The sequence below is a fragment of the Podarcis cretensis genome (assembly GCF_951804945.1).
Source record: "Podarcis cretensis genome assembly, chromosome: 2".
Lineage (NCBI taxonomy): Eukaryota > Metazoa > Chordata > Lepidosauria > Squamata > Lacertidae > Podarcis > Podarcis cretensis.
In genome coordinates this window covers 122,227,970-122,253,258 of record NC_137171.1, presented here as the reverse complement: position 1 = coordinate 122,253,258, position 25,289 = coordinate 122,227,970, and the positions used below count along the sequence as shown (strand labels likewise).

General features: G+C 45.6%; 3 protein-coding genes across 3 annotated transcripts in view; all 3 read left to right on the top strand.

Annotated features, from left to right (window-relative positions):
* Positions 1-15,011, top strand: part of LOC307208583 (uncharacterized protein) — a 37,469-nt gene extending 22,458 nt beyond the window's left edge. Inside the window, exon 4 of the transcript XR_013835195.1 lies at positions 14,977-15,011. The gene's annotated coding sequence lies outside the window, so the exon portion shown is untranslated. The remainder of the gene's footprint in view (positions 1-14,976) is intronic.
* LOC307208735 (uncharacterized protein) lies at positions 7,078-12,035 on the top strand. The gene is made up of 3 exons (XM_079963649.1): positions 7,078-7,227; positions 8,203-8,364; positions 10,204-12,035. Exons 2-3 carry the CDS (start codon positions 8,244-8,246, stop codon positions 11,487-11,489), a joined length of 1,407 nt encoding a protein of 468 aa, XP_079819775.1. The 5' UTR covers positions 7,078-7,227; positions 8,203-8,243; the 3' UTR covers positions 11,490-12,035.
* A 743-nt stretch (positions 15,012-15,754) lies between the features above and the next one.
* Positions 15,755-22,889, top strand: LOC307208779 (uncharacterized protein). The gene is made up of 4 exons (XM_079963733.1): positions 15,755-15,826; positions 17,081-17,163; positions 18,458-18,584; positions 19,910-22,889. Exons 2-4 carry the CDS (start codon positions 17,089-17,091, stop codon positions 21,517-21,519), a joined length of 1,812 nt encoding a protein of 603 aa, XP_079819859.1. The 5' UTR covers positions 15,755-15,826; positions 17,081-17,088; the 3' UTR covers positions 21,520-22,889.
* Positions 22,890-25,289: the final 2,400 nt, after the last annotated feature.

Below are 25,289 nucleotides of genomic sequence, written 5' to 3'. Positions count from 1 at the left end.
AATAATAATAATAATAATAATAATAATAATAATACTTCGTGGGTCAGTTCCTCCCTATAGGTGAGGACCAAGTCCAAGAGAGATGACCCCCCTGTTGCTTCTTTTTATGTTTATTAGCTATATCTTCAATAGCTTTTTCTATCTATCTTTATTAGAGTAGAATTCCTTTTTAAGGATTTTATATGTCTTCCTGCTTTATCTGAAAGCCACCTTGACTCCCAGACTTGGGGGGGGAAAGGAGGCATATACTGTACGTATAATAAAAAATAATAATGATACTATGGCTCTCAGGGGTCACTGGGATCCTGCATGGGGAACCAGCTGGGGGAGAGGATTCTGCTGCCCTCGGGGCCTGATCCTGCAGGGCTTTCCAGACAGAATCCGGGCGCCTCTCCCAGCACCCAAGAGGTTCCTGCCACTCGGCTCCGCAAGGGTTAACAGGAGCCACAGGGCCGAGATTCCTAGAGGGGAAGGGGAGTCCGTAGCCAGAGGAGGAAGAACTTCCGCTTCCTGTCCTGGGCCAATCACAAGCAGGGCAGGGGGCGTGGCCTATCGCTCCCCGCCCCCTTGTGCATTTTCTGGGAGAGGTCCCTGTTTGTTCCCACTTGGGGAGGGCGATCCCCGAGGCTCCGGTTTTGATTACTGCTTGTAGCTGCCCCAGTGCATCAGTCTGGCTCTGCAAGGCACGGAGGGGGGGGGATGCACCCCACCGCCTAGCCCAGTGGATTCGTCTGGTGCTGCTGCCTTGCACCTAGTAAGTAGCTAAGTGTCTACGCAGAAGAAAGCACCACTGAGTTCAGTGGACCTTACTCCCAGGTAAGCTTGTGGGGGGGGGGGCTATAGTGTTTTATCTATTGCCCTGCTGTGAGTCCTGAAGGCCATTCCCTGTGTGATAGCCAAAAGAAAAAATTCCTTCCAGTAGCACCTTAAAGACCAACTAAATTAGTTCTAGGTATGAGCTTTCGTATGGGACGCAGGTGGCGCTGTGGGTTAAAGCCTCAGCGCCTAGGGCTTGCCGATCGAAAGGTTGGCGGTTCGAATCCCTGCGGCGGGGTGCGCTCCCGCTGCTCGGTCCCAGCGCCTGCCAACCTAGCAGTTCGAAAGCACCTCCGGGTGCAAGTAGATAAATAGGGACCGCTTACCAGCGGGAAGGTAAACGGCGTTTCCGTGTGCGGCTCTGGCTCGCCAGAGCAGCGATGTCACGCTGGCCACGTGACCCGGAAGTGTCTCCGGACAGCGCTGGCCCCTGGCCTCTTAAGTGAGATGGGCGCACAACCCCAGAGTCTGTCAAGACTGGCCCGTACGGGCAGGGGTACCTTTACCTTTACCTATGAGCTTTCGTGTGCATGCACACTTCTTCAGATACAGATTCCGTGTGCATGCACACGAAAGCTCATACCTAGAACTAACTTAGTTGGTCTTTAAGGTGCTACTGGAAGGAATTTTTTGTTTTGGCTATGGCAGACCAACACGGCTACCTATCCGTAACTGGACCTGTGTGATAGGAATTTTATGGTTTTAAATATACAGTGGTGCCCCGCAAGACGAACGCCTCGCAAGACGAAAAACTCGCTAGACGAAAGGGTTTTCCGTCTTTTGAGGTGCTTCGCAAGACGAATTTCCCTATGGGCTTGCTTCGCAAGACGAAACGTCTTACGAGTTCTTGCGAGTTTTTTCCCTCCCCCCCCTTTTTCTAAGCCGCTAATAGCCACTAAACCGCTAATAGCGCTAATCCACTAAGCCGCTAATAGCCGTGCTTCGCAAGACGAAAAAAACGCAAGACGAAGAGACTCGCGGAACGGATTAATTTCGTCTTGTGAGGCACCAGTGTATGGTCATGTTCGTAAGTATACCAACCAAGCACATACATAGATCAGCACAGGAAGGCCAACCTGGAACCATTTTGATTCCTAAACTGACCAAATCTTTTATCTGCAAGGTCAAAGTGGAAAAGCCTCCCCATTGTCTTTTCCTTCACAAATCCTGTCTTAAGGGTATGTCTCTGTTTGAATAGGATGTGAGCCTGTGACCTGGCTCAGGAACTAAGTATTTATCATTACAAAAGACTGGCCAGGATACCCAGGAAATCCAATCAAGTAACCTGCCAGACATGAGATAAACAAAAACAGGAGAAAAAACAATATTGAAATTTCTGTTTTAGACCGCCTTTTCTGTGATGTAGGTGTGATGTATCTGAGGGGTGGTCTTAAGTTACACCCCTTCTGTGATGTATGTATGATGTTTCTGGGGGTGGTCTTGATCTGCAGGATGGCAATTTCAAAAGTCTTTATAAGGCCTTGCACACCATTTTTCTGGGTCCTTCCTCTCTCCTGCAAATGGGGGGAGCACCCTGTTGCAACAGATCAATAAAGGCCAAGCCTACAGGCTGCTGTTTTGCTCCAAGTAATCCTGATTGGTGTCTTTGTTTTTTGTCCAAGGGAGCCCTCAGATTTTTCCATTAACACCTGCAGGGCCTTTTCCCACCTGGCCTTGGGAGCAGGGACCATAAGAGACTCCTCCTGATGAGCCCATACTCATTGGAACAAACTCTGGGGTTTTTTAATAGTTTTTAATCTGTGGCGTTTTACGTTTTTTGTTTTTTTATTTTGTTTTTGCTCTCTTGGGTGTGGGATAAACATTTAGTTAGCGCTGGGGACTAGTTTAATTTCAGAATAATTGTGAATAGTTGCTTTTAGTTAGTTTCTCCTGTTTTATTGATTTATTGTATAGTTTGTGTTCTGTTTTGAAGGGGAGAGAGTCAGAGCTTCCTGGCAGTCGGCCCCAGCCAACAGAATAGCTAGGGCACGGGGGGGGGGGGATGCACTGGCACACCTGATATCAGTGAGGAGGAGATACACTAAGACCAGACCATCTCATTATCGAGGAGGCAGGTTTAGTCGTTGTTTGAAGACTATCCCTGCCTCCAGGTCTGGTCCTGACCGGAAGGATGCTGGAATCGGCAAGGGAGACCAACATGACCTAAAGGTGCTGCTGTGCAATGCCAGGTCAATGATTCATAAGGCCGCTGTCACCCACGACTTGATCATGGATGGAGGACTTGACCTGGCATGTGTGACAGAGACCTGGTTGGATGAAGCAGATGAGCCTGTTCTTGCCGCTGCTTGCCCACCAGGTTTCTCTTACACACAGCAGCCCAGGTTATATGGGTGGAGAGAGAGGTGGCAGTGATTTTTAGGACATCATTAGCTTACACCAGGCATCTTACTGGGAAGACCCAGTTTTCTGAGTGCATGTTCTGGAAGTTGGACAATAGGGACAGTACAGGATTCCTTTTGGTGCACCAACCTCCCTGCTACACCAAGGATTCCCTGCCCGAGCTGCTTCGGGTAATGGCGGATGTTCTCCGGGAGACACCTAGTTTGGTTGTCCTAGGGGATTTTAACATCCATGACAACACAACCTTACAAGGGGCCGCTCTGGACTTCGTGGAAAGCATGGCCTCCATGGGGCTGTCCCTGAATAGGTTTGGCCCAACTCATAGCCGCGGACATGCCTTAGACCTGGTGTTCACCTCTATGGATGTGGGTAATCTGACACTTATGCACCAACTACTGGTGCTGAAGAAACTGAAATTGACCAATTCTATGAAGACTTACAACACCTTATAGAAGTGACACCAAAGAAGGATGTTCTTCTCATTATAGGGGATTGGAATGCTAAAGTAGGGAGTCAAGAGATAAAAGGAACAACTGGCAAGTTTGGCCTTGGAGATCAAAACGAAGCAGGGCAAAGGCTAATAGAGTTCTGTCAAGAGAACAAGCTGGTCATCACAAACACGCTTTTCCAACAACACAAGAGACGACTCTACACATGGACATCACCAGATGGGCAGCATCGAAATCAGATTGATTATATTCTCTGCAGCCAAAGATGGAGAAGCTCTATACAGTCAGCAAAAACAAGACCTGGAGCTGACTGTGGCTCAGATCATCAGCTTCTTATAGCAAAATTCAAGCTTAAACTGAAGAAAGTAGGAAAAACCACTGGGCCGGTAAGATACAATCTAAGTCAAATCCCCTATGAATACACAGTGGAAGTGAGGAACAGGTTTAAGGATTTAGATTTGGTGGACAGAGTGCCTGAAGAACTATGGATGGAGGCTCGTAACATTATACAGGAGGCAGCAACGAAAACCATCCCAATGAAAAGGAAATGCAAGAAAGCAAAGTGGCTATCCAATGAGGCCTTACAAATAGCGGGGGAGAGAAGGCAAGCAAAATGCAAGGGAGATCGTGAAACATACAGGAAATTGAATGCAGATTTCCAAAGAATAGCAAGGAGAGACAAGAAGACCTTCTTAAACAAGCAATGCAAAGAAATAGAGGAAAGCAATAGAATGGGAAGAACCAGAGATCTGTTCAAGAAAATTGGAGATATGAAAGGAACATTTCGCACAAAGATTTCCATAATAAAGGACAAAAGTGGAAAGGACCTAACAGAAGCAGAAGACATCAAGAAGAGGTGGCAAGAATACACAGAGGAATTATACCAGAAAGAAATGGATGTCTCATATACCCCAGGTAGTGTGGTTGCTGACCTTGAGCCAGACATCCTGGAGAGTGAAGTCAAATGGGCCTTAGAAAGCACTGCAAATAACAAGGCCAGTGGAAGTGATGGTATTCCAGCTGAACTATTGAAAATTTTAAAAGATGATGCTGTTAAGGTGCTACACTCAATATGCCAGCAAGTTTGGAAAACTCAGCAGTGGCCAGAAGATTGGAGAAGATCAGTCTACATCCCAATCCCAAAGAAGGGCAGTGCCAAAGAATGCTCCAACTATCGCACAATTGCACTAATTTCTCACGCTAGCAAGGTTATGCTTAAAATTCTACAAGGAAGGCTCAAGCAGTATGTGGACCGAGAACTCCCAGAAGTGCAAGCTGGATTTAGAAGAGGCAGAGGAACCAGAGACCAAATTGCAAACATGCGCTGGATTATGGAGAAAGCTAGAGAGTTCCAGAAAGACATTTACTTCTGCTTCATTGACTATGCAAAAGCCTTTGACTGTGTCGACCATGGCAAACTATGGCAAGTTCTTAAAGAAATGGGAGTGCCTGATCACCTCATCTGTCTCCTGAGAAATCTCTATGTGGGACAAGAAGCTACAGTTAGAACTGGATATGGAACAACTGACTGGTTCAAAATTGGGAAAGGAGTACGACAAGGCTGCATTTTGTCTCCCTGCTTATTTAACTTATATGCAGAATTCATCATGCGAAAGGCTGGGCTGGATGAATCCCTAGCCGGAATTAAGATTGCCGGAAGAAATATCAACAACCTCAGATATGCAGATGACACAACCTTGATGGCAGAAAGTGAGGAGGAATTAAAGAACCTTTTATTGAGGGTGAAAGAGGAGAGTGCAAAATATGGTCTGAAGCTCAACATCAAAAAAACGAAGATCATGGCTACTGGTCCCATCACCTCCTGGCAAATAGAAGGGGAAGAAATGGAGGCAGTGAGAGATTTTACTTTCTTGGGCTCCATGATCACTGCAGATGGTGACAGCAGCCACGAAATTAAAAGACGCCTGCTTCTTGGGAGAAGGGCAATGACAGGCCTAGACAGCATCTTGAGAAGTAGAGACATCACCTTGCCAACAAAGGTCCGTATAGTTAAAGCTATGGTTTTCCCAGTAGTGATGTATGGAAGTGAGAGCTGGACCATAAAGAAGGCTGATCGCCGAAGAATTGATGCTTTTGAATTATGGTGCTGGAGGAGACTCTTGAGAGTCCCATGGACTGCAAGAAGATCAAACCTCTCCATTCTGAAGGAAATCAGCCCTGAGTGCTCACTGGAAGGACAGATTGTGAAGCTGAGGCTCCAATACTTTGGCCACCTCATGAGAAGAGAAGACTCCCTGGAGAAGACCCTGATGTTGGGAAAGATGGAGGGCACAAGGAGAAGGGGGCGACAGAGGATGAGATGGTTGGATAGTGTTTTTGAGGTTACCAGCATGAGTCTGACCAAGCTGCGGGGGGCAGTGGAGGACAGGAGTGCCTGGCGTTCTCTGGTCCATGGGGTCACGAAGAGTCGGACACGACTAAACGACTAAACAACAACAACAACAATCTGACACTAAAAGCGAAACAAAAGAAGTTCCATGGTTGGATCACTTCATGGTGCAACTGGACTTCTTTGCGACCCTTCCCTTCTGTAGGGAGGTGGGACCGATTCTGATGGTCCTCCCCTGCCACTTAATGGATCCAAATGGTTTCCAGAGAGAGTGGTAGGGGATGTTTTATCCCATGTTGATGGCCTTTCAGCTGATTCCCTGTGGCCTGCTGGAATGCGGAGTTAACTAGGACTATCGACTGTCTGGCTCCAAAGGGTCCTCTCTGATTGCATGGAGCCCTGACAGCCCCATGGTTTTCCCCAGAGCTGAGGGTCATGAAACGTTCTCTGAGATGGCTAGAGCACCAGTGGTGGAAAACGCAGTCTGAATTGGACCGGACATAGGTTAGAGCTCAACGTTGAGCCTACCAAGTGGTGATAGCGATGGCGAAGAGGACTTTCTTCACCGCCTCTATTGCATCTGCAGTAAACAGTAGCAGGAGACCCTTTCAGGTAGTTCGCAATCTAACAGAACAACCTTCGCCATTAGGGCCTGGTAAGGAACCCAAGATCTCCTGCAAAGTATTTTACAAATAAAGTGGCTCGGATTCGGAAAGGCGTAGACTCCACCATGGGAACAGGGCCTGGGTGGGAACGTGCTAGAGTCCTGTCTAGTCAAGGTGCATCAGTTCCAATGTTACCTCTGAGGATGTGGACAAGCTGCTTGGACAAGTGAACCAACCACCAGTTTCCTTGATCCTTGCCCATCCTGGCTCATAAAAGCGAGCTGGGAAGGGCTGGGTGATGAGCTCTGCGGTATGGTGAATGGTTTCTCCTGTGAAGGAGCCTTCCCAGACCCATTGAAAGAGGTGGTTATTAAACCGCTTCTTAAAAAAATATATTTGGACCCGGCCAATAAGGCCAACTATTGCCCAGTCTCAAATCTTCCATTCCAAGGTGATTGAGCAGGTGGAAGAAGAAGAAGAAGAAGAGGAGTTTATTTATACCCTATCCATCTGGCTGGACAACTCCAGGCATGCCTGGAGGATGCAGACCATTTGGATCCCTTCCAATCGGGATTCAGGCCTCATCATAGGACTGAAACTAACTTGGTCGCTCTGGTCGATGATCTCCGGCGAGCTAGGGACAAAGGTGAAAGTTGTTTCCTAGTTCTGCTGGATTTTTCAGTGGCCTTTGATACCACCAACCAAGACATGCTTCTGGACTGTCTTAAAGGATTTGGGAGCACTGTTATACAGTGGTTCCACTCCTTCCTCCTGGGCCATGTCCAGAAAGTGGTGGTGGGGGGATGAGTGTTCAGACCCCTGGGCTCTCACTTGTGGGGTGCCTCAGGGTTCTGTCCTCTCCCCCATGCATTTCAACATCTACATGCAGCCGCTAGGAGAGCTCATCAGGGGGTTTGGGCTGGGTGTTCATCAGTATGCAGTTGAGCTCTACCTCTCTTTTAAATCAGAGGGATGGAGAGTGGAAACAAGGAAATGGTGGCAAGAAAAATCCCTTCAGGCTCTATTTACTTCTGCCTTCTGCATTTACTTCTGCCATCCCAGGAACCTGCAGCTTGTTTAAACTTCTGAGTTCCATAAAATAGTTTCAAAGATCTGTGATCCTAGAAATGACCTGAGCTGGGGTTCCCCACCTCCAGTACCCGTTAAGGCTGGGATAGGTCAGCTGAGTTCCAGGGGGTTTGGGGGGGAGGGAATGAGAAGAAATGGATGGGCCCTCCTCCAAGTGAGCAGAAAAGACAGGGGGAGGGATGCAAGAAGGTCTTGACTGGAGGAAGGGAGGGGAAGAGGACTGATGTGTTTCTGGCTGTCAGAAGAGGAAGAATATGCACAGCAGTCCTTTGCAGATTTACTCCTAAGTAAGCTCCACTGAGTTCAATGGGTTGTACCTTCCGGTCAATAATGTGTGAACCATGCCAGCCTTAAGAAAGGATAGAGGAAGCAGACAGATTAATTTGGAATCACAAAAACATGTTTAAAAACTGTTGGGGGCCGTTGCACAGGGGATGCCCCATTTGAGCTTCTCCAGGGGCAGGAGAATAGCTAGGGCAGAGGAATCCCTGCAGCTTCTCTGAGGCTCCCTTTGCTTCTTTTTCCATCCCAGGAAAATGCTGCTTGTTTTGCCTTCTGAGCTCCTCAAGAGGGATGAAAGTGTCTGATCCTGCAAACCTAGCGAGGATGGAAGGAGGAAGATGGACGGTTGACCTGGTCAGGCTGTCTCCCACCACCTTTGAATGTTCCCTCCCAGGACCTCCTGAGGGATCTGGTGAGTTGCAGGGAATGGAGAGGGGGACCTGGGGTGATGTTGGGTGCGAGGAAGCCCCCCTGGCAAGAGAACGAGGAAGGCTGCAGGGCCAGAGCTCTGGGTTGGCAGAGATAAAAGGTAGACAGAAAAGGAAAGGTTTTTAATGGTGGGGTGAAAAAATTCATTTTCAGGCAGCACTCCTCCTTTCTTCTCTGGTGGGGGTCAGGAGGAAGACACCCCACTTTTACCATGGAAACTGTGACTGGGAGCTCCACGCATAATGAGGCTTCCACAGCCTCCTTAGGACCTGCTTTCAGATCACTACCATGCCTACCATTCCCTGAGGGCTGGAAGGGAGACCTACCGATCAGAATGTTGGCGGTTTGAATCCCTGTGACGGGGTGAGCTCCCGTTGCTCTGTCCCAGCTCCTGCCAACCTAGCAGTTCAAAAGCACGCCAGTGCAAGTAGATAAATAGGTACCACTGCGGCAGGAAGGTAAATGACATTTCTGTGTGCAATGTTTTCCATCACGGTGTCCCGTTGCTGTTTAGTCACGCTGGCCACATGACCCAGAAAGCTGTCTGTGGACAAACACCGGCTCCCTCAGCCTGAAAGTGAGATGAGTGACACTACCCCATAGTCGCCTTTGACTGGACTCAACCATCCAGGGGTCCTTTACCTTTACTTTAAATGTTTAGTTGGGGTTGGTGGTTATTTTAGTTTGGGTATAACTGTAAAAACTGTTCCCTCCCAGGACCTCCAGAGGGATCTGGTGCGTTACAGAGAATGGAGAAGGGGAGATGTTGGGAGTGAGGAAGCTCCCCTGGCAAGCAAACCGGGAAGGTTGCAGGGCAAGAGTTCTGGGCTGTGAGAGATAAAAAGTAGAAAAGGAAAGGAATGTTGTTTTGTTTTGTTTTGTTTTAATCCTTTTTATTGAGTTATAACAGACAAAAACAACATACATTCCAACAGACATACAAAATACACAACCAAGGAAAAAAAAGAGAAAAGAAAAAGAAAACATAAAAATACATAAAACATAAACAAGTCAACTTACATTAACTCACATAACACTAATTGACTTCCCTTCATCTCGATTTCGGAAAGTATTATATTATTTTTCTATCTGCAGTTTCTTTTCCTTAAAAAACAAGCGTTGTCTCGTACCTACTGTGATTTTTACATATTTTTTATTATTGTTGTTATTATTTTTGTTTTTCCTTTGTCTCTGTTTCCATGTATACCCTGAATTTATCCCAATCATTATTAAATTTTATGCTATTTTGGTTTCTTATTTTCTGTGTCATTTTCGCCAATTCTAGATAATCAAATAATTTAGATTGCCACTCATAAATGAGGAAAGGAATGTTTTTCAATGGTGGCATGGGTGCGGGATTTTTGGTGGGTGGGCAGAACTTTTGTTAGGGAGGCAGAACCAGCATGATTGGTCAGTTAGTTATGTATTTCTAATGTTTTACTTGATCTGGGGAGCTGCCCCCCCACCCCTCCTTGGCTATGCCCATGAATGGTGGTGTGAAGAAAATTCTTTTTCAATCAGTTCCATAGCATAATGTTAGGTTGCGTCCTGAATCTTATGACACTCGCTGGTAGCTGCAGCAATTGCCAGATGAGGGACTGAATGGACCTATTATGTTTTATTGTAATTTTACTGGTGTTAGCTGCCCTGAGCCCAGCTCTGGCCAGGGAGGGTGGGGTATAATAATAATAATAATAATAATAATAATAATAATAATAATAACAACAACAACAACAACAACAACAACAACAATAATAATAATAATATCATTATTATCATTACAGACACCGCATTTTACCAGTGTTCCTTTTTAATAATTTAGGAAATATTTGGGGGATCCTGACTGAAGGAGAACCATCAGAAGTGGCATCGGAAAGACCTGAGCAACAGAAGAAACAATGGAAACTGCGGCTTCATGTTGGAACCTACAGAAAGGAGGGGACCCAAATGCAGAAGGTGGGGAGGGAATCCACCTCTTCTCAGGTTAATGAAAATCAAATTCATATAGAGAAGTATGAGTGTACTGTGTGTGGAAAGAGATTTCCTTCTCACTCAACTTTTATTTCACATCGAAGAGTGCACTCGGGTGAAAAACCATATAAATGCTGGGAGTGTGGAAAAATCTTCCGTCGGCGTGACTACCTTAATCAGCATCAAAAAACACATACAGGAGAAAAACCTTATAAATGCTGGGAGTGTGGAAAAAGCTTCCGTCAGAGTAGTCACCTTACTTCGCATGAAGGAATTCATACAGGGGACAAACCTCATAAATGCTGGGAGTGTGGAAAGAGCTTCCGTCAGAGTAGTGGTCTTACTTTGCATCAAAGAACTCATAGAGATGAGAAACCTCATAAATGCTTTGAGTGTGGAAAGAGCTTCAATCAGAGTAGCTCCCTTAATAGGCATCACGCAAGCCACACAGGGGACAAACCGTATGAATGCTTGAAGCATGGAAAGAGCTTCCCTCAGAGGAGCATTCTCACTAAACATAAAATAACACATGCAGGTGAAAAACCATACAAATGTTTGGACTGTGGGGAGGGCTTCAGGTACAGTGACTCCCTCACGAAGCATCAAAGAATTCATACAGGGGACAAACCTTATGAGTGTTTGGAGTGTGGAAAGAGCTTCAGTCGCAAAGACACCCTTACTCTGCATGAAAGAAGTCACACAGGAGAAAAACCTTATAAATGTTTGGAATGTGACAAGAGCTTCATTCGTAGTAGCCACCTCTCAAGACATAAAAGAACTCATACAGGGGATAAACCTTATAGATGCTGGGAGTGCGGAAAGAGCTTTAGTGACAATGGCACCCTTACTAAACATCACAGAACTCACACAGGGGAAAAACCTTATAAGTGTTTGGAATGCGGAAAGAGCTTCTATCAGTGTCGGCTGCTCACTAGCCATCGAAGAACCCATTCAGGGGATAAGCCTTATAGATGCTGGGAGTGCGGAAAGAGCTTTAATGAAAGTGGCCACCTCACAAGACATAAAAGAACTCATACAGGAGATAAACCTTATAGATGCTTTGAGTGTGGAATGAGCTTTAGTCACAGTGAAACACTTACTAAACATCACAGAACTCACACAGGAAAAACCTTATAAGTGTTTAGAATGTGGAAAGAGCTTCTATTGCAGCAGCCACCTTACTAAACATCAAAGAATTCATACAGGGGACGAATCTTACGACTGTTTGCAGTGTGGGAAGAGCTTTTGTCACAGTAGCTCCCTTACCCAGCATCAAAGAACTCATAGGAAAACATCTTAGAAGGTTTTGGAGTGGGGAAAGATCTTCAGTCACATCAAGATCTCCTACAGGAAGCAAACGAAAGATTGTGCTCAGTGTTAGAATTTCTTTCTTTAGCTTTCTTTGATTTTAATCTTGCCTACCTCCCTCTGTTTAATCATAGGCTTTTGCTTGTTCTGAGGCCTTTTGAGCCTAGTCTGCCTCCTAATGTCCACAGTTGAGTAGCAGTGATTTATGTTAGATTTTCTTGGTTTATTGGCTTCTGCTTTCATCATGGCCGTTTGAACATAGGAAGGCGAAGAGTGGGCTTGCATTAGACAAGGAAAAAGATACTGTGTAGATGAGGCAAAATAAAATAAAGAGACACAAGCAGTTTCAAGTCCACCTAAAGTCCAATGTGCACGTCAATCTCTGACTTTTGTCTTCTGGGTTTCTGGGTTTTTTCCTAGAATCACAGAATCATAGAGTTGGAAGAGACCACAAGGGCCATCGAGTCCAACCCCCTGCCAAGCAGGAAACACCATCAGAGCACTCCTGACATATGGTTGTCAAGCCTCTGCTTAAAGACCTCCAAAGAAGGAGACTCCACCACACACCTTGGCAGCAAATTCCACTGTCGAACAGCTCTTACTGTCAGGAAGTTCTTCCTAATGTTTAGGTGGAATCTTCTTTCTTGTAGTTTGGAACCATTGCTCCGTGTCCGCTTCTCTGGAGCAGCAGAAAACAATTCGCATGGGGAATGGGTGGGTTGGGGGAAAGAAGAGGGTGCCTGGGAATCAGCCCTGCTTGCGAGGTGGGGGGAGAGAAGGAGGTGAAAAAGACGCTCTCCCCCCCAAAAAAAGACCCCGAGCTCCTCCAGCTGCAAAGGGGGTTTGCCCTCCAAGCCCCAAATCCCGCTTTGCATTGCATTGTCTTCCTGCCCTCCCTTCGCATTCAGATCTCTCTCCACTAACCCCGGGGCAGAAGAGATGGCATTGGTGGGAGGACTGCAGAATCATGCCATTGTAGAGTTGGAAGGGACTCCCGAAGGGCATCTAGTCCAACCCCGCTGCGATGCAAGAATCCCTGCCGGAAACTTGATGAAATACTTGCTTTCCCTCTGCCAGGGATAGGCTGGCTCAGACCCACTACGAAAGAGAGTTCGGATCTGGTGCGCTTTGCACCTAGAATCATAGAATGGTAACAACAACAACAACAAATTTTATTTATACCCCGCCCTTCCCAGTTCAGTGCCTGGCGTGCTCTGGTCCATGGGGTCACAAAGAGTTGGACATGACTAAATGACTAAACAACAACAAGTGTGTGCAGGGGTCCCTCTTCCTTTGGTAGTTGGAAGTAATAATAATAATAATAATAATAATTTTTTATTTATACCCCACCATTCCCGGTTCAGAAAACCAGGCTCAGGGCAACTAACAACAAATTTAAAACACTTAATTGATGCAACAACAAAAAAACCAGTATAAAATACAGTATAAAATGTGAATAACAATAAATTCAGAATTCAAAAATCAATTTAGGGGCTAAATTAGTCCTATTTGGGCCAGCGAAGAGACCAGGGGAGAATTAGCTGTGGGATCCCAGAGCGGGTAATCTTCATAAAAAGGGGAGGGGGAGGGAAGGAAGGGGAATAAAAGATGAGGCTAAGTTCAAATTGAAAGCCAGGCGGAATAGCTCTGTCTTACAGTCCCTGCGGAAGGAGGTTAAATCCTGCAGGGCCCTGGTCTCATGGGACAGAGCATTCCACCAGGTCGGAGCCATCACTGAGAAGGCCCTGGCCCTGGTGGAGGATAATCTGACTTCCTTAGGGCCCGGGACCTCTCAACTATGATTATTCATGGACCTTAAGGTCCTCTGCGGGGCAGACCAGGTAGAGTTGGTAGGCAATCCCAGGGGTCATCTAGTCCAACCCCCTACAATGCAGGAATCTCAGCTGAAGCATCTGTGACAAATGAGCTGGGCTAGCTCAGTCGGTAGTGCATGGGACTCTTAATCTCAGGTGTTACCGGAAAAATCCGAGGGCTCCCTTGGACAAAAAGTAAAAGACACCAACCAGAGTAAATTGGAGCAAATCAGCAGCCTGTAGGCCTGGTCTTTATTGAACTGTTGCAACAGGGTACTCCTCTCACTTGCAGGTGAGAGAAAAGACACAGAAAAATGGTGTGCAAGACCTTATAAAAACTTTTGAAATTCCCCTCCTCGAGATCAAGCCCACCCCCAGAAACATCATGCATACATTACAGAAAGGAGGGGTTGAGGGAGGAGTTGCAGTGGTAACCTGAGTGTCCTGTCACCTGGCTGGTTCCCTTCTCTCCCCTTCCCCATGAGTCACTTCCAGGGGACAAAGGGGACACTCCTTGGCAGCAAATCCCACTGTCGAACAGCTCTTACTGTCAGGAAGTTCTTCCTAATGTTTAGGTGGAATCTTCTTTCTTGTAGTTTGGAACCATTGCTCCATGTCCGCTTCTCTGGAGCAGCAGAAAACAACCTTTCTCCCTCCTCTATGTGACATCCTTTTATATATTTGAACATGGCTATCATATTTCCCCTTAACCTCCTCTTCTCCAGGCTAAACATGCCCAGCTCCCTTAGCCGTTCCTCATAAGGCATCGTTTCCAGGCCTTTGACCATTTTGGTTGCCCTCCTCTGGACACGTTCCTGTTTGTCAGTGTCCTTCTTGAACTGTGGTGCCCAGAACTGGACACAGTACTCCAGGTGAGGTCTGACCAGAGCAGAATACAGTGGCACTATGACTTCCCTTGATCTAGATGCTATACTCCTATTGATGCAGCCCAGAATTGCATTGGCTTTTTTAGCTGCCGCGTCACACTGTTGGCTCATGTCAAGTTTGTGGTCAACCAAGACTCCTAGATCCTTTCACATGTACTGCTCTCAAGCCAGGTGTCACCCATCTTGTATTTGTGCCTCTCATTTCCCCCCCCCAAGTGTAATACTTTACATTTCTCCCTGTTAAAATTCATCTTGTTTGTTTTGGCCCAGTTCTCTAATCTGTCAAGGTTGTTTTGAAGTGTGATCCTGTCCTCGGGGGTGTTAGCCACCCCTCCCAGTTTGGTGTCATCTGCAAATTTGATCAAGTTGCCCTTGAGTCCATCATCCAAGTCGTTGATAAAGATGTTGAATAAAGATATTGTTGTTCTGCCTCTCACAGCTACAATAAACCTACAATTAAAATTATGGACTGGTCATTTCTTCATCAGAGGGCAAACAGGCAAATTTAGCAGGGGATCAAATACTCCCCCCCCCCTCACTGTATATAAAAACATCTCCCATTAAAAGGTTTCCTTCTATAGGGCTGCCTTCAGTTGTCTTCCAAAGGTTATCAAGGTTACTCATCTCTTTGACATCTGATGATCGGGCATTCTACAGTGTGGATGCTACAACTGGGAGGGCCCTCCGCCTGGTTCCCTGTAGCTTCTCACATTGTGGGAACCACCCTTGGTGCTGGACCTCAGTGTCTGGGTTGAATAATGGGAATGGGGATGTTCCTTCAGGTCTACAGACCATGGCCATTTAGGGCTTTAAAAGGTCAGTATCAACAAGTTTGAATTTTGCTTGGAAACTTACTAGGTTTTTCAGGAGATAATTTGGAGGAAAGAAGCGTGGAGCAGGAGGAGTAACATTAATAAGGGGTTCACAATGTAGCCAACAGACAGGAGGGGAGAGAAACATAAAGCGGGGAATGAATGGTGCTTTTCTGTTTGAAGAAAATTAAATTCGCAGAGAGGATACAAAGTATGACTGTTGGAGGTGTGGAAAGAGATTTCCATATCATTCAATGCTTATTTCACATCAGTGTGCACTTGGGTTAAAAACCATATACATGCAGGCTGTGTTGTGTATATATGATACGCCGGCTCTCAGTGGTCACTGGATCCTGCATGGGGCACCTCAGAGGAGAGGATCCTATACTCGGGGCCTGATCCTGCAAAGCTTTCCAGACAAAATCGGCTTGCCACTGCTCCCTCTCTGCCCGTAGCAGCCCCTCGGCTCCGCAAGGGTTAACTAGAGCCATAGAGCCCAAATTCCTAGAGCGGAAGGGAAGTCCAGAGGAGGAGCTTCCGTTTCCTGTCCCGACCAGCCTTTCCTGTCCCGACCCGCCCTCCTCGTCCTCCCGGGGGATCTTCTCCGGTTGTTTCTCCGCCGGGAAGGCGGCCTCTCCTCCTGCCGCCTCCGGGTCAGATGTGGGAAGGGAAGGAGGAGGGAAGGGAAGGAGGAGGGAAGAGCTGGGACTCCCAAAGGGCAGCAGAAGAGGCGCCTCCTCGGAGGACGAAGGCCAGGCGGACCCCGCGCAGCTGGACCCCAGAGAGAGAGGGAGGGAGGGAGAGGGGGTTTTTAGTAGAAAACGAAGGCCCTGCTCCCCTGCACTGAAAATATTTCATTTTAAAATAAATTGCTGGTCCTTAATAATGTGTCCTGGACAGTAGAAGCTGTAGTTATTAAATGTTTTCAATATATCTAAGCTCTTCCTCAGAAAAGGGTCCCTCTGCACTGAAAATATTTCATAGAAAAATGTCGGCCCCTCAGAATGTAATTATTTGAACTCATATTCAAAATATCTAAACCCTTTATCAGAGAAGTATGCAGGTGGCACATAAAAGGTAAAGGTACCCCTGCCCGTACGGGCCAGTCTTGACAGACTCGGGGGTTGTGCGCCCATCTCACTTAAGAGGCCAGGGGCCAGCGCTGTCCGGAGACACTTCCGGGTCACGTGGCCAGCGTGACATCGCTGCTCTGGCGAGCCAGAGCCGCACACGGAAACGCCGTTTACCTTCCCGCTGGTAAGCGGTCCCTATTTATCTACTTGCACCCGGAGGTGCTTTCGAACTGCTAGGTTGGCAGGCGCTGGGACCGAGCAGCGGGAGCGCACCCCGCCGCAGGGATTCGAACCGCCGACCTTTCGATCGGCAAGCCCTAGGCGCTGAGGCTTTTACCCACAGCGCCACCTGCGTCCCTCAGGTGGCACATAGATGAAAATAAAGACAGAACACAGCTAAAATTCACAGAACCATGCAGAAACTAATATACATAAAGGCATCGGTTTTAAATAATAAATACTGTCTCTCTCTCCCTTCACTCCTCTCTCTTGTCTGCTGTGAAAGGTGCTGGGCAGGTTTGCACATTACTTTGTGGCTCGAATCCACAACCTGAGATTAAGAGTTTAATGCTCTACTGACTGAGTTATCTCAGCTGTCCGTGAGATCCATTCCGTCCTTGCCTGTTGTTTTTCTGTGTAGACAAACATACGATTAAAAGTTAATTTTTATATTACTATTTTATATTACTATTTCCATATGCATCATTTGCATATTCACATTACCTCAGCGTGTAATGTGCTGCTGATTTCTGTTTTATAATCTTTCGCTTGGGCAAATCAGGAACTTCATTTTCAATGTTTTCATGAATTCTTTGGCGACTTTCCCTTTCGTAGACACTGCAATGGCATCAGACCAACGTTGTGGATTCTACCTACATAACTCAGGAGAAGAAGTGGCCACCATGTATCCAGCTAAGGTAGGGGAAAGATAATCAGGGAGAGATGGGTCTGTACTTGTTACAGAGAGGGTTCTTGCAGGGGCCCGAATCTTGCACCGTGCTTCTGAGGCTTCTGCCTCTGAGGAAGTGGGTTACTCGACTGAGTTTTGCTCATGAAACCTTGAACATGACCTAAGAAGAGCCTAACTGGTGGATCAGACCATTAACCCACCTAGTCCACCATCCTCTTCCTACAGTGACCAAGCAGATGCCTCTGGGAAATTTGTAATCAGGAGCTGAGTACAGGTGATTCCCAGGAACTGGCAATGAGGAGTATACTGCCCCAAACAAGTGGAGGCAGCGCACAGTCATCATGGCTCGTAGTCAGTTGTAACCTTATCTGCTATGAATTTGCCTAATTCCCTTTTAACTTGGTGACCATTACTGCATTTTGCATTAGGGAATTGCTGAGTTTAACAGTGAAGAAGTGCTTCCTTTAGTTTGTCCTTAATCTGTGCACAGTTAGCTTCATTGAATGGCCTAGGACTACAGTATCATCCTAGAAGGAGAAACATCTTCCTCTCTCCTATTTCTAAACACCATGCATACCTTTTAACATCTCTATCATATTTCCCCACAAGCGCCTTTGTTTCAGATTAGTAATTCCTCATATTTTTCCAACACATTAATTATTTTGTTTGTTCTTTTCCCAACGTTTTCTGAATCTACAATATTCTTTCTGAGGTCATGCAACTGGATCCATACAGTTTTATAAGGGCAGCTGCCCCATAGATTTGTATATCAGCACTATGATATTGGCAGCTTAGTTTTGAATCTTTCCCTAAAACGGCATTGACCTATTTCACTACTTTCACACCCTGTGCCAATATCTTTACTGAGCAATCAGCTATGATCCCAAATGTCACTTTCCTTCTCAGTCATCACCAATTCAGATCCCATTTGCAGATGTGTTAAGTTAGGATTTTTTTTGCTTGAAGGTGCACTATATAAATTTGCTTACGTACATTTGGTTATGTCATTGTCTTTAATAATGTTTTCCACCAGTTTCCCCAAAACAAACATGAAACTAACTAACCTGCAGTTTCCTGGAAACTAAATCCCGCTTGGAGGAAAGGAAATTGGGCAATTTCACAGACTTGTGACATGTTTTTGTTAGAATACTTGACTTAGAATTCTTAAACTAATGGGCAAATTCCATCGGCTTTGGGTGATTTCTGAACACTTAATATATCCAGTTGCCCATTGCAGAGGAGAGGTTTCCATACCTTACTCTGGATGAACTATGAATAAGAGAATCGCTTTCCTTTTCCAGAGATCAATGAGCTTTGAGGGGGTCTCCTTGCATTTCACTGACGAGGAATGGTCCCTGCTGGATCCAGGCCAAAGAGCGCTGTACAAGGAAGTCATGATGGAGATTTATGAGATGGTGGCTTCTGTGGGTAAGGATCCTTTCCCCCTGGATCAATAGCTAGTGAAGCTGTGAACTCCTGTTGGCCACTAAAGGGAGCGTTCTTCATTTCCCCTGTAGAAAAGAACATATGAAGAACCCGGTTGGGTCAAAGCAAAGTTCTACATTGTCCAGCATTCAGATGCACACAGTCACACTTCTGGTATATGATTTTATAGACATCAAAGAAAAGACATATAGGTCAAGAGTTGCTTGCCTTGATTCTCTTTTATTCTGGTCACTGAGGTCTCTAGTTCTGATTTGGTGGGGTGCGAACTTGCTTTTTGGATAGAACTGTGCTTACAACTGCATGGCATGGAAACAAAGGCAGAAGGGGTCTTGTGCGCGCTGGTTGCAACTTACTGTTTTTGGGTCAGTGGTAGACTGCTTCATCACATAGCTTGCTTAGCAGTATACACGACAGAATGACGGTGTGGCAGATATTATGCATTACTATTCATTGCATTTAGTTGCTTTTTCATGAAAGGTCAACTCAAAAGCAAGTTAACATAGGATGCAAAAATTAAGGCCACTATAATTCTTTAAGGTAAAGGACCAAAGCCTGGCTGAAAATAAATATTAATGCATCCCTCCTAAAATTAGCCAGTGACTGGCTCCTGGGGAGCCTCCCTGGGCAGAGCATTGCTTAGGCGGAAGCCACCACTCCAAGCCCCATGCTTGCGTTGGCACACTTGGCACCTTGCTAGAAGAAGGGCACAGTGAGAAGGACCTCAGATGATGAATGTAGGGTGTGCGCTGATTCCTGAAGGAAAAGGGAACCGAAGATGAAAACTAACTGGTAGTCAGTGCAATCCCTGTGGCAGGAGCAAGAAGCTTCAGCCTTCCTTATACCACTGAGCCACAACTTAGCTGTTGCGCATGTTGGCTGGGGCTGATAGGAGTTGTGTTTCTGCAGCATCTGGAGGGACAAAGATTCCCCATTCCTCTCATAAGAACTGGGTACTTTAAAAAACTTTTTTAAATTTATTTTTATAGAAAACCCTCTTTATCCACCCAAACTTGAGAAAGGGAAAGGTGAGGTATCTGTTGGATGAGGATAATAATAATAATAATAATTTATTATTTGTACCCCGCCCATCTGGCTGGGTTTCCCCAGCCACCCTGGGCGGCTTCCATAAAAACCAAAAATACACTAAAATATCACAGATTAAAAATTTCCCTGAACAGGGCTGCCTTAAGATGTTATGTGGATGATGTAAAATAAAAATAAGTACAGACACAAGCAGATCCAAGGCCACATTAAAGGCGGGTGTGCATTTTGCAGCATCTTACCAGCTTTTCTTTTTAAACCAGCAGGAGATGTTTGGAGGATCCTGGCTGAGGGGGACCCATCTGAAGGGCCACCTGAAAGAGCTGAGGAGCAACAGAAGTTAAGGATTCAAGATGGAACCAACAGACAAGAGGGCAGACGAACGCAGAAGGCGGGGAGGGAACCCACTGCTTCTCAGGTTAACGAAAATCAGATACCACACACAGGGGACAAACCTAAAGAATGTTTGGAGGGTGGAAAGAACTTCAGTGGCACAGCCTACCTTATTTTTCATAAAAGAGGTCATACAGCAGAAAAACCATATAAATGCTGGGAGTGTGGAAAAAGCTTCAGTCGGAAAGAACACCTTACTCTGCATCAAAGAATTCATACAGGCGAGAAACCTCATAAATGCAGGGAGTGTGGAAAGAGCTTCAGGCATAATGACTCCCTCACTAGGCATCAGAGAATTCATACTGGGGAGAAACCTTATAAATGTTTGGAATGTGGAAAGAGCTTTATTCAGTGTAGTGTGCTCACAAGACATAAAAGAACTCATACAGGGGAGAAGCCTTATAGATGCTGGCAGTGTGGAAAGAGCTTTAGTGACAATGGCACCCTTACTCGCCATCAAAGAACTCACACAGGGGACAAACCTTATAGATGTTTGGAGTGCGGAAAGAACTTCAGTCGCATAAAGTCCCTTACTTTTCATAAAAGAAGGCACGCAGGGAGAAAACCTTATGAATGCTCGAAATGTGGAAAGAGCTTTAGTGTGCGTAGCCAGCTGAAAAGACACGTGAGAATTCATACAGGGGAGAAACCTTATAAATGTTTGGAGTGTGGAAAGAGTTTCAGCCGGAGTGGCCACCTTTTGCAACATCGAGGAACTCATACAGGGGAAAAACCTTATAAATGCTTGGCGTGTGACAAGTGTTTTAGTCAGAGTGTTCACCTTACTCAGCATCTAAAAACTCATACAGGGGAAAAACCTTATAAGTGTTCAGAGTGTGAAAAGAGTTTCAGTCAGAATAGTCACCTCACCATACATAAAAGAACACATACAGGGGAAAAACCTTATATATGTCTGGAGTGCGGGAAGAGCTTCACAGTCAGTTCGTCCCTTTCTAAACATCAAAGAATTCATACAGGGGAGAAACCTTATGAATGTTTGGTGTGTGGAAAGAACTTCAGTCGCCTAGATTCCCTTACTTTTCACAAAAAAAGGCATTCAGGGGAGAAACCTTATAAATGCTGGGAATGTGGAAAGAACTTCAGTGGCTCCCTTACTCAACATCTAAGAACTCATACAGGGGAAAAACCTTATAAATGTTCGGAGTGTGACAAGAGTTTTAGTCAGAGTGGTCACCTAACTCAACACCTAAGAACTCATACTGGGGAGAAACCTTATAAGTGCTCGGTGTGTGAAAAGAACTTCAGTGGCTCCCTTACTCAGCATCTAAGAACTCATACAGGGGAAAAACCTTATAAATGTTTGAAGTGTGAGAAGAGTTTTAGTCAGAGTGGTCACCTAACTCAACATCTGAGAACTCATACCGGGGAGAAACCTTATAATTGCTTGGAGTGTGGCAAGAACTTCACCTACAGATATTCCCTTAACTCACATCAAATAATCCATAGAAGTGAAATATCTTAAGCTTGGAAGGTAGAAAAATATACGGTGATCTCAAGAGCTAAGAGAGCAAACCAAAAAGTCTACTCAGTGTTAGAATCCCCTTCCTTATCTCCAGTTTTTACAATAGACTACAGTAGACCTTTGGAGCCCAATATGCCTTCCATTTTAGAGGAGAAAGGGGCTTTTGCTTTCAACCTGTTTTTTCAGTATGGAAGCAGATTGTGGGCATTCTTCTTTAAGCTAGTGTGAGGGATGGGCAGGGGTTTGAGTGATGGGTAGTGGAAGATTTACAGGGAGGTTCAGTGCCACCCGTGAGGCAAGAGGTGGTCGTAGAGGAGAGCCCAACTGAAGGCAGGAGAGGGGTTGCAGGAAGTCTCCGAGATGGAAGAGAAGGTCCCAGAAAGAGTCCTGCCATCCCCTCACCCTGTCTCCACTTACCATGAGGGGCATTAAGCAATAGCAACAAGGACCGTCTCTTTCCATATGAAGATACCTGGACACTGAGGTCATCTTCTGAGACCCTTCTTAAAGTGCTGCCTCCATTGAGAGGCCTGGAGTGTGGCAACATGAGAACGGGCCTTTTCTGCAATGGCTCCCTGTCTCTGGAATATTTTCCTCAGGCAGGTTCACCTGGCGCCTAGGCACTAGGCAAAAGCCTTTCTCCTTAAACCAGGTTTCTGGCTGATTGACATCTAATGCCCTTTTAGAATGTGGGGTGGTTTTTTTTTGGGGGGGGGTTTGTTATGATTATATATTTCACATTTTTAGGTTGTGATTGTATCCTGAGTTCCTCCCATGGCTGGAAAGGGGTTCATTTAACCTTCCGTTTGCTAGTAAAACTGAATTACTTTGTCACAAAATGACATATGTCTAGAAATCATTTCACCAACATGAAATGTTTGGAAATCTCTGTGTTAGTAGAAGAACCTGAGGTCTCTTGTGAGCCTGTGCATTGGTATATGGTGGCCCCTGTTAGTCCACCATATTTTTTCTTTTAACATTAGCAGAAGTGTTAATTTATCCCTTGCTGATGTAACCTAGTTCTTTGCCAATAGAGAATTGAATTTCCTGTTGTTTGTCCACATTGGGCTGGGGCTCTGGGTTATGAACAAAAATTTAGTTAATTAATTAACACCTTGGAAGAGACCTTGCTTTTGAATCTTGTATGTATAAAATTTTATTGTTCCATATTTTTGCTTAGTTCCAGCTGGGGTTGCCTACTTCCCCATTTCAGTTTCCCAGCCTTTTTTATCCACATCTTACCTATAGGATCCGATATTTATCTCTCATCTCTTCTGAAATTACAAAATAATAATAAAATAGATCGATTCCTTGTAGTGGCTATGCTGCAGATTGTTCTTCTGAGTAAAATTTACATATCCATGTTCTAATTTATTTTTTGCACTTAATCATTTGTTACATATGCTGTTCCATATTTCACCCTTCCCCAAGATTTATTCATGTGCTGTGAATTTCCCTTCGATGTCACCAGGCTGATATCCTTCATAGATGGGAATGCTTTACCTGGTAATCTGCTGACATACATTATATCTTTCCAAAGAGCGTAGCCTCTCAGATCACCCTCTTCATGGACAAAAGGTCTCCCTCAGCCCCTGTAATTGTTTCATTGTCCAAGACATTGCTATTTGTTTCTGTTTCCAGTTGTCATGAAGTCTGGGTTGATTCTGTTTTTACTACGTTTAGCCCCTTACGAATAAATGCTCATTAAAAAAGGTCGTACCTTGGTTCTCGAATGGAATCCATTCCAGAAGTCTTTTTGACTTCCAAAAATGTTCAAAAACCAAGGTGCGGCTTCCAATTGGCTGCAGGAGCTTCCTGCACTCAATCGGAAGCCATGTCGGACGTTCAGGTTCCAAAAAACGTTCGCAAACTGGAAGACTCACTTCCGGGTTTGCGAAGTTTGGGAGCCAAAGCTTTTGATAACTAAGCTGCTTGAAAACCAAGCTACAACTGTATAATAAATCTCAGGACTTTGTCAAGAAACCGCAACAGGGTAGAAGGTTCATTAATTTTCCAGACTTTTTTTTACATGTTAGTCAAAGGGACACAGTTTCAGACTGCATGTTTCTTCTGCTTCATGAGGGTTTCAAGTTTTATGCTTCTGAAATGTCCAGACTAGGGGAGGGTTCTTGGTGGGATATATTTGTGCTGTGTGTGGTTCACCTGCTTTGCCCCAACCTCCAGCCCAAGGAACCTTCAGAAGGGAGATGCTGCCAAGGACATTATGTGCATTTTAATGAACTGAATAGAATGAAAGAACCTGCAGCACAAATAGAAGATAAGGGACAACTAATTTTCTAGCAGTGCATGTGAAAAGGATCCAGGAGCCTTAGTAGAACACAAGCTTAACATGAGTCAACCGTGTGATGCAGCAGGAGCAAAAAAGGAAATTAATGCTATTTTAGGCTGCATCCACAGAATTTGTGTCAAGGGAAGTAATTGTTGTTGTTGTTTAGTCGTGTCCGACTCTTCGTGACTCCATGGACCAAGGGAAGTAATAGTACCACTCTATTCTGCCTTGAGGGACGCAGGTGGCGCTGTGGGTTAAAGCCTCAGCGCCTAGGGCTTGCCGATCGAAAGGTCGGCGGTTCGAATCCCTGCGGCGGGGTGCGCTCCCGCTGCTCGGTCCCAGCGCCTGCCAACCTAGCAGTTCGAAAGCACCTCCGGGTGCAAGTAGATAAATAGGGACCGCTTACCAGCGGGAAGGTAAACGGCGTTTCCGTGTGCGGGTCTGGCTTGCCAGAGCAGCGATGTCACGCTGGCCACGTGACCCGGAAGTGTCTCCGGACAGCGCTGGCCCCTGGCCTCTTAAGTGAGATGGGCGCACAATCCCAGAGTCTGTCAAGACTGGCCCGTACGGGCAGGGGTACCTTTACCTTTTTATTCTGCCTTGGTCAGACCACACCTGGAATACTGTGTCCAATTCTAGGCACCACAATTTAAGAATTTTGACAAGCTGGAAAGCCTTAGGAGGAGAACTTGGAGCTGGGCATGTTTAGCCTGAAGAGGAGACTGAGAGGAGATATGATCTTCAAATATTTTAAAAGGCTATCACATGGAAGAGAGAGCAATCCTGTTTTATCCTGCTCTGAAGGGCAGGAATTGAACCAACTAAACGTGAAGAACTTTATGACAGTAAGAACTGTTGGACATTGGAACGGTCGTCTCCTGGTCTCCCTTGGGAAGTTGTGGACTCTGCTTCCTTGGAGTATTTTAAGCAGAGTTTGGCTGGCTACCCGTCATGGATGCTTTACTGAGATTCCTGCATTGCAAGGGGGTTGGACTAGATGACCTCTGGGTCCAATCCAACTCTGAAGTTGTATTATCCTGATTCTAATGCTCATTCCTTTCAATTTGCTTGTTTTATTATATATTTTAAATAAGGATGTTTTAAGGGTGTTGAGATCAAATTATTGTGCATTTTAACATACAGTGGTGCCTCGGGTTATGTACTTAATTCGTTCTGGAGGTCCGTTCTTAACCTGAAACCGTTCTTAACCTGAAGCACCACTTTAGCTAATGGGGCCTCCTGCTGCTGCCGCGCCGCCGGAGCACGATTTCTGTTCTTATCCTGAAGGAAAGTTCTTAACCCAAGGTAATATTTCTGGGTTAGCGGAGTCTGTAACCTGAAGCATATGTAACCCGAGGTACCACTGTATATATATGTATTTTATATAGATGTAAGCCTCCCAAACGTGACACTATTTGAGACATTGTAACTTGCTCATCAGCAAAATAGGCTCCCACAGTGAGGGGAAAGGGGAAAAACC

Coding starts and splice junctions, on each gene's coding strand:
- LOC307208735 (XM_079963649.1), top strand. CDS start 8,244: ATGAAAGTGTCTGATCCTGCAAACCTAGCGAGGATGGAAGGAGGAAGA. Junction 8,365..10,203: donor AGGACCTCCTGAGGGATCTG/GTGAGTTGCAGG, acceptor TTAATAATTTAG/GAAATATTTGGGGGATCCTG.
- LOC307208779 (XM_079963733.1), top strand. CDS start 17,089: ATGGCATCAGACCAACGTTGTGGATTCTACCTACATAACTCAGGAGAA. Junction 17,164..18,457: donor CCACCATGTATCCAGCTAAG/GTAGGGGAAAGA, acceptor TTCCTTTTCCAG/AGATCAATGAGCTTTGAGGG. Junction 18,585..19,909: donor TGAGATGGTGGCTTCTGTGG/GTAAGGATCCTT, acceptor TTAAACCAGCAG/GAGATGTTTGGAGGATCCTG.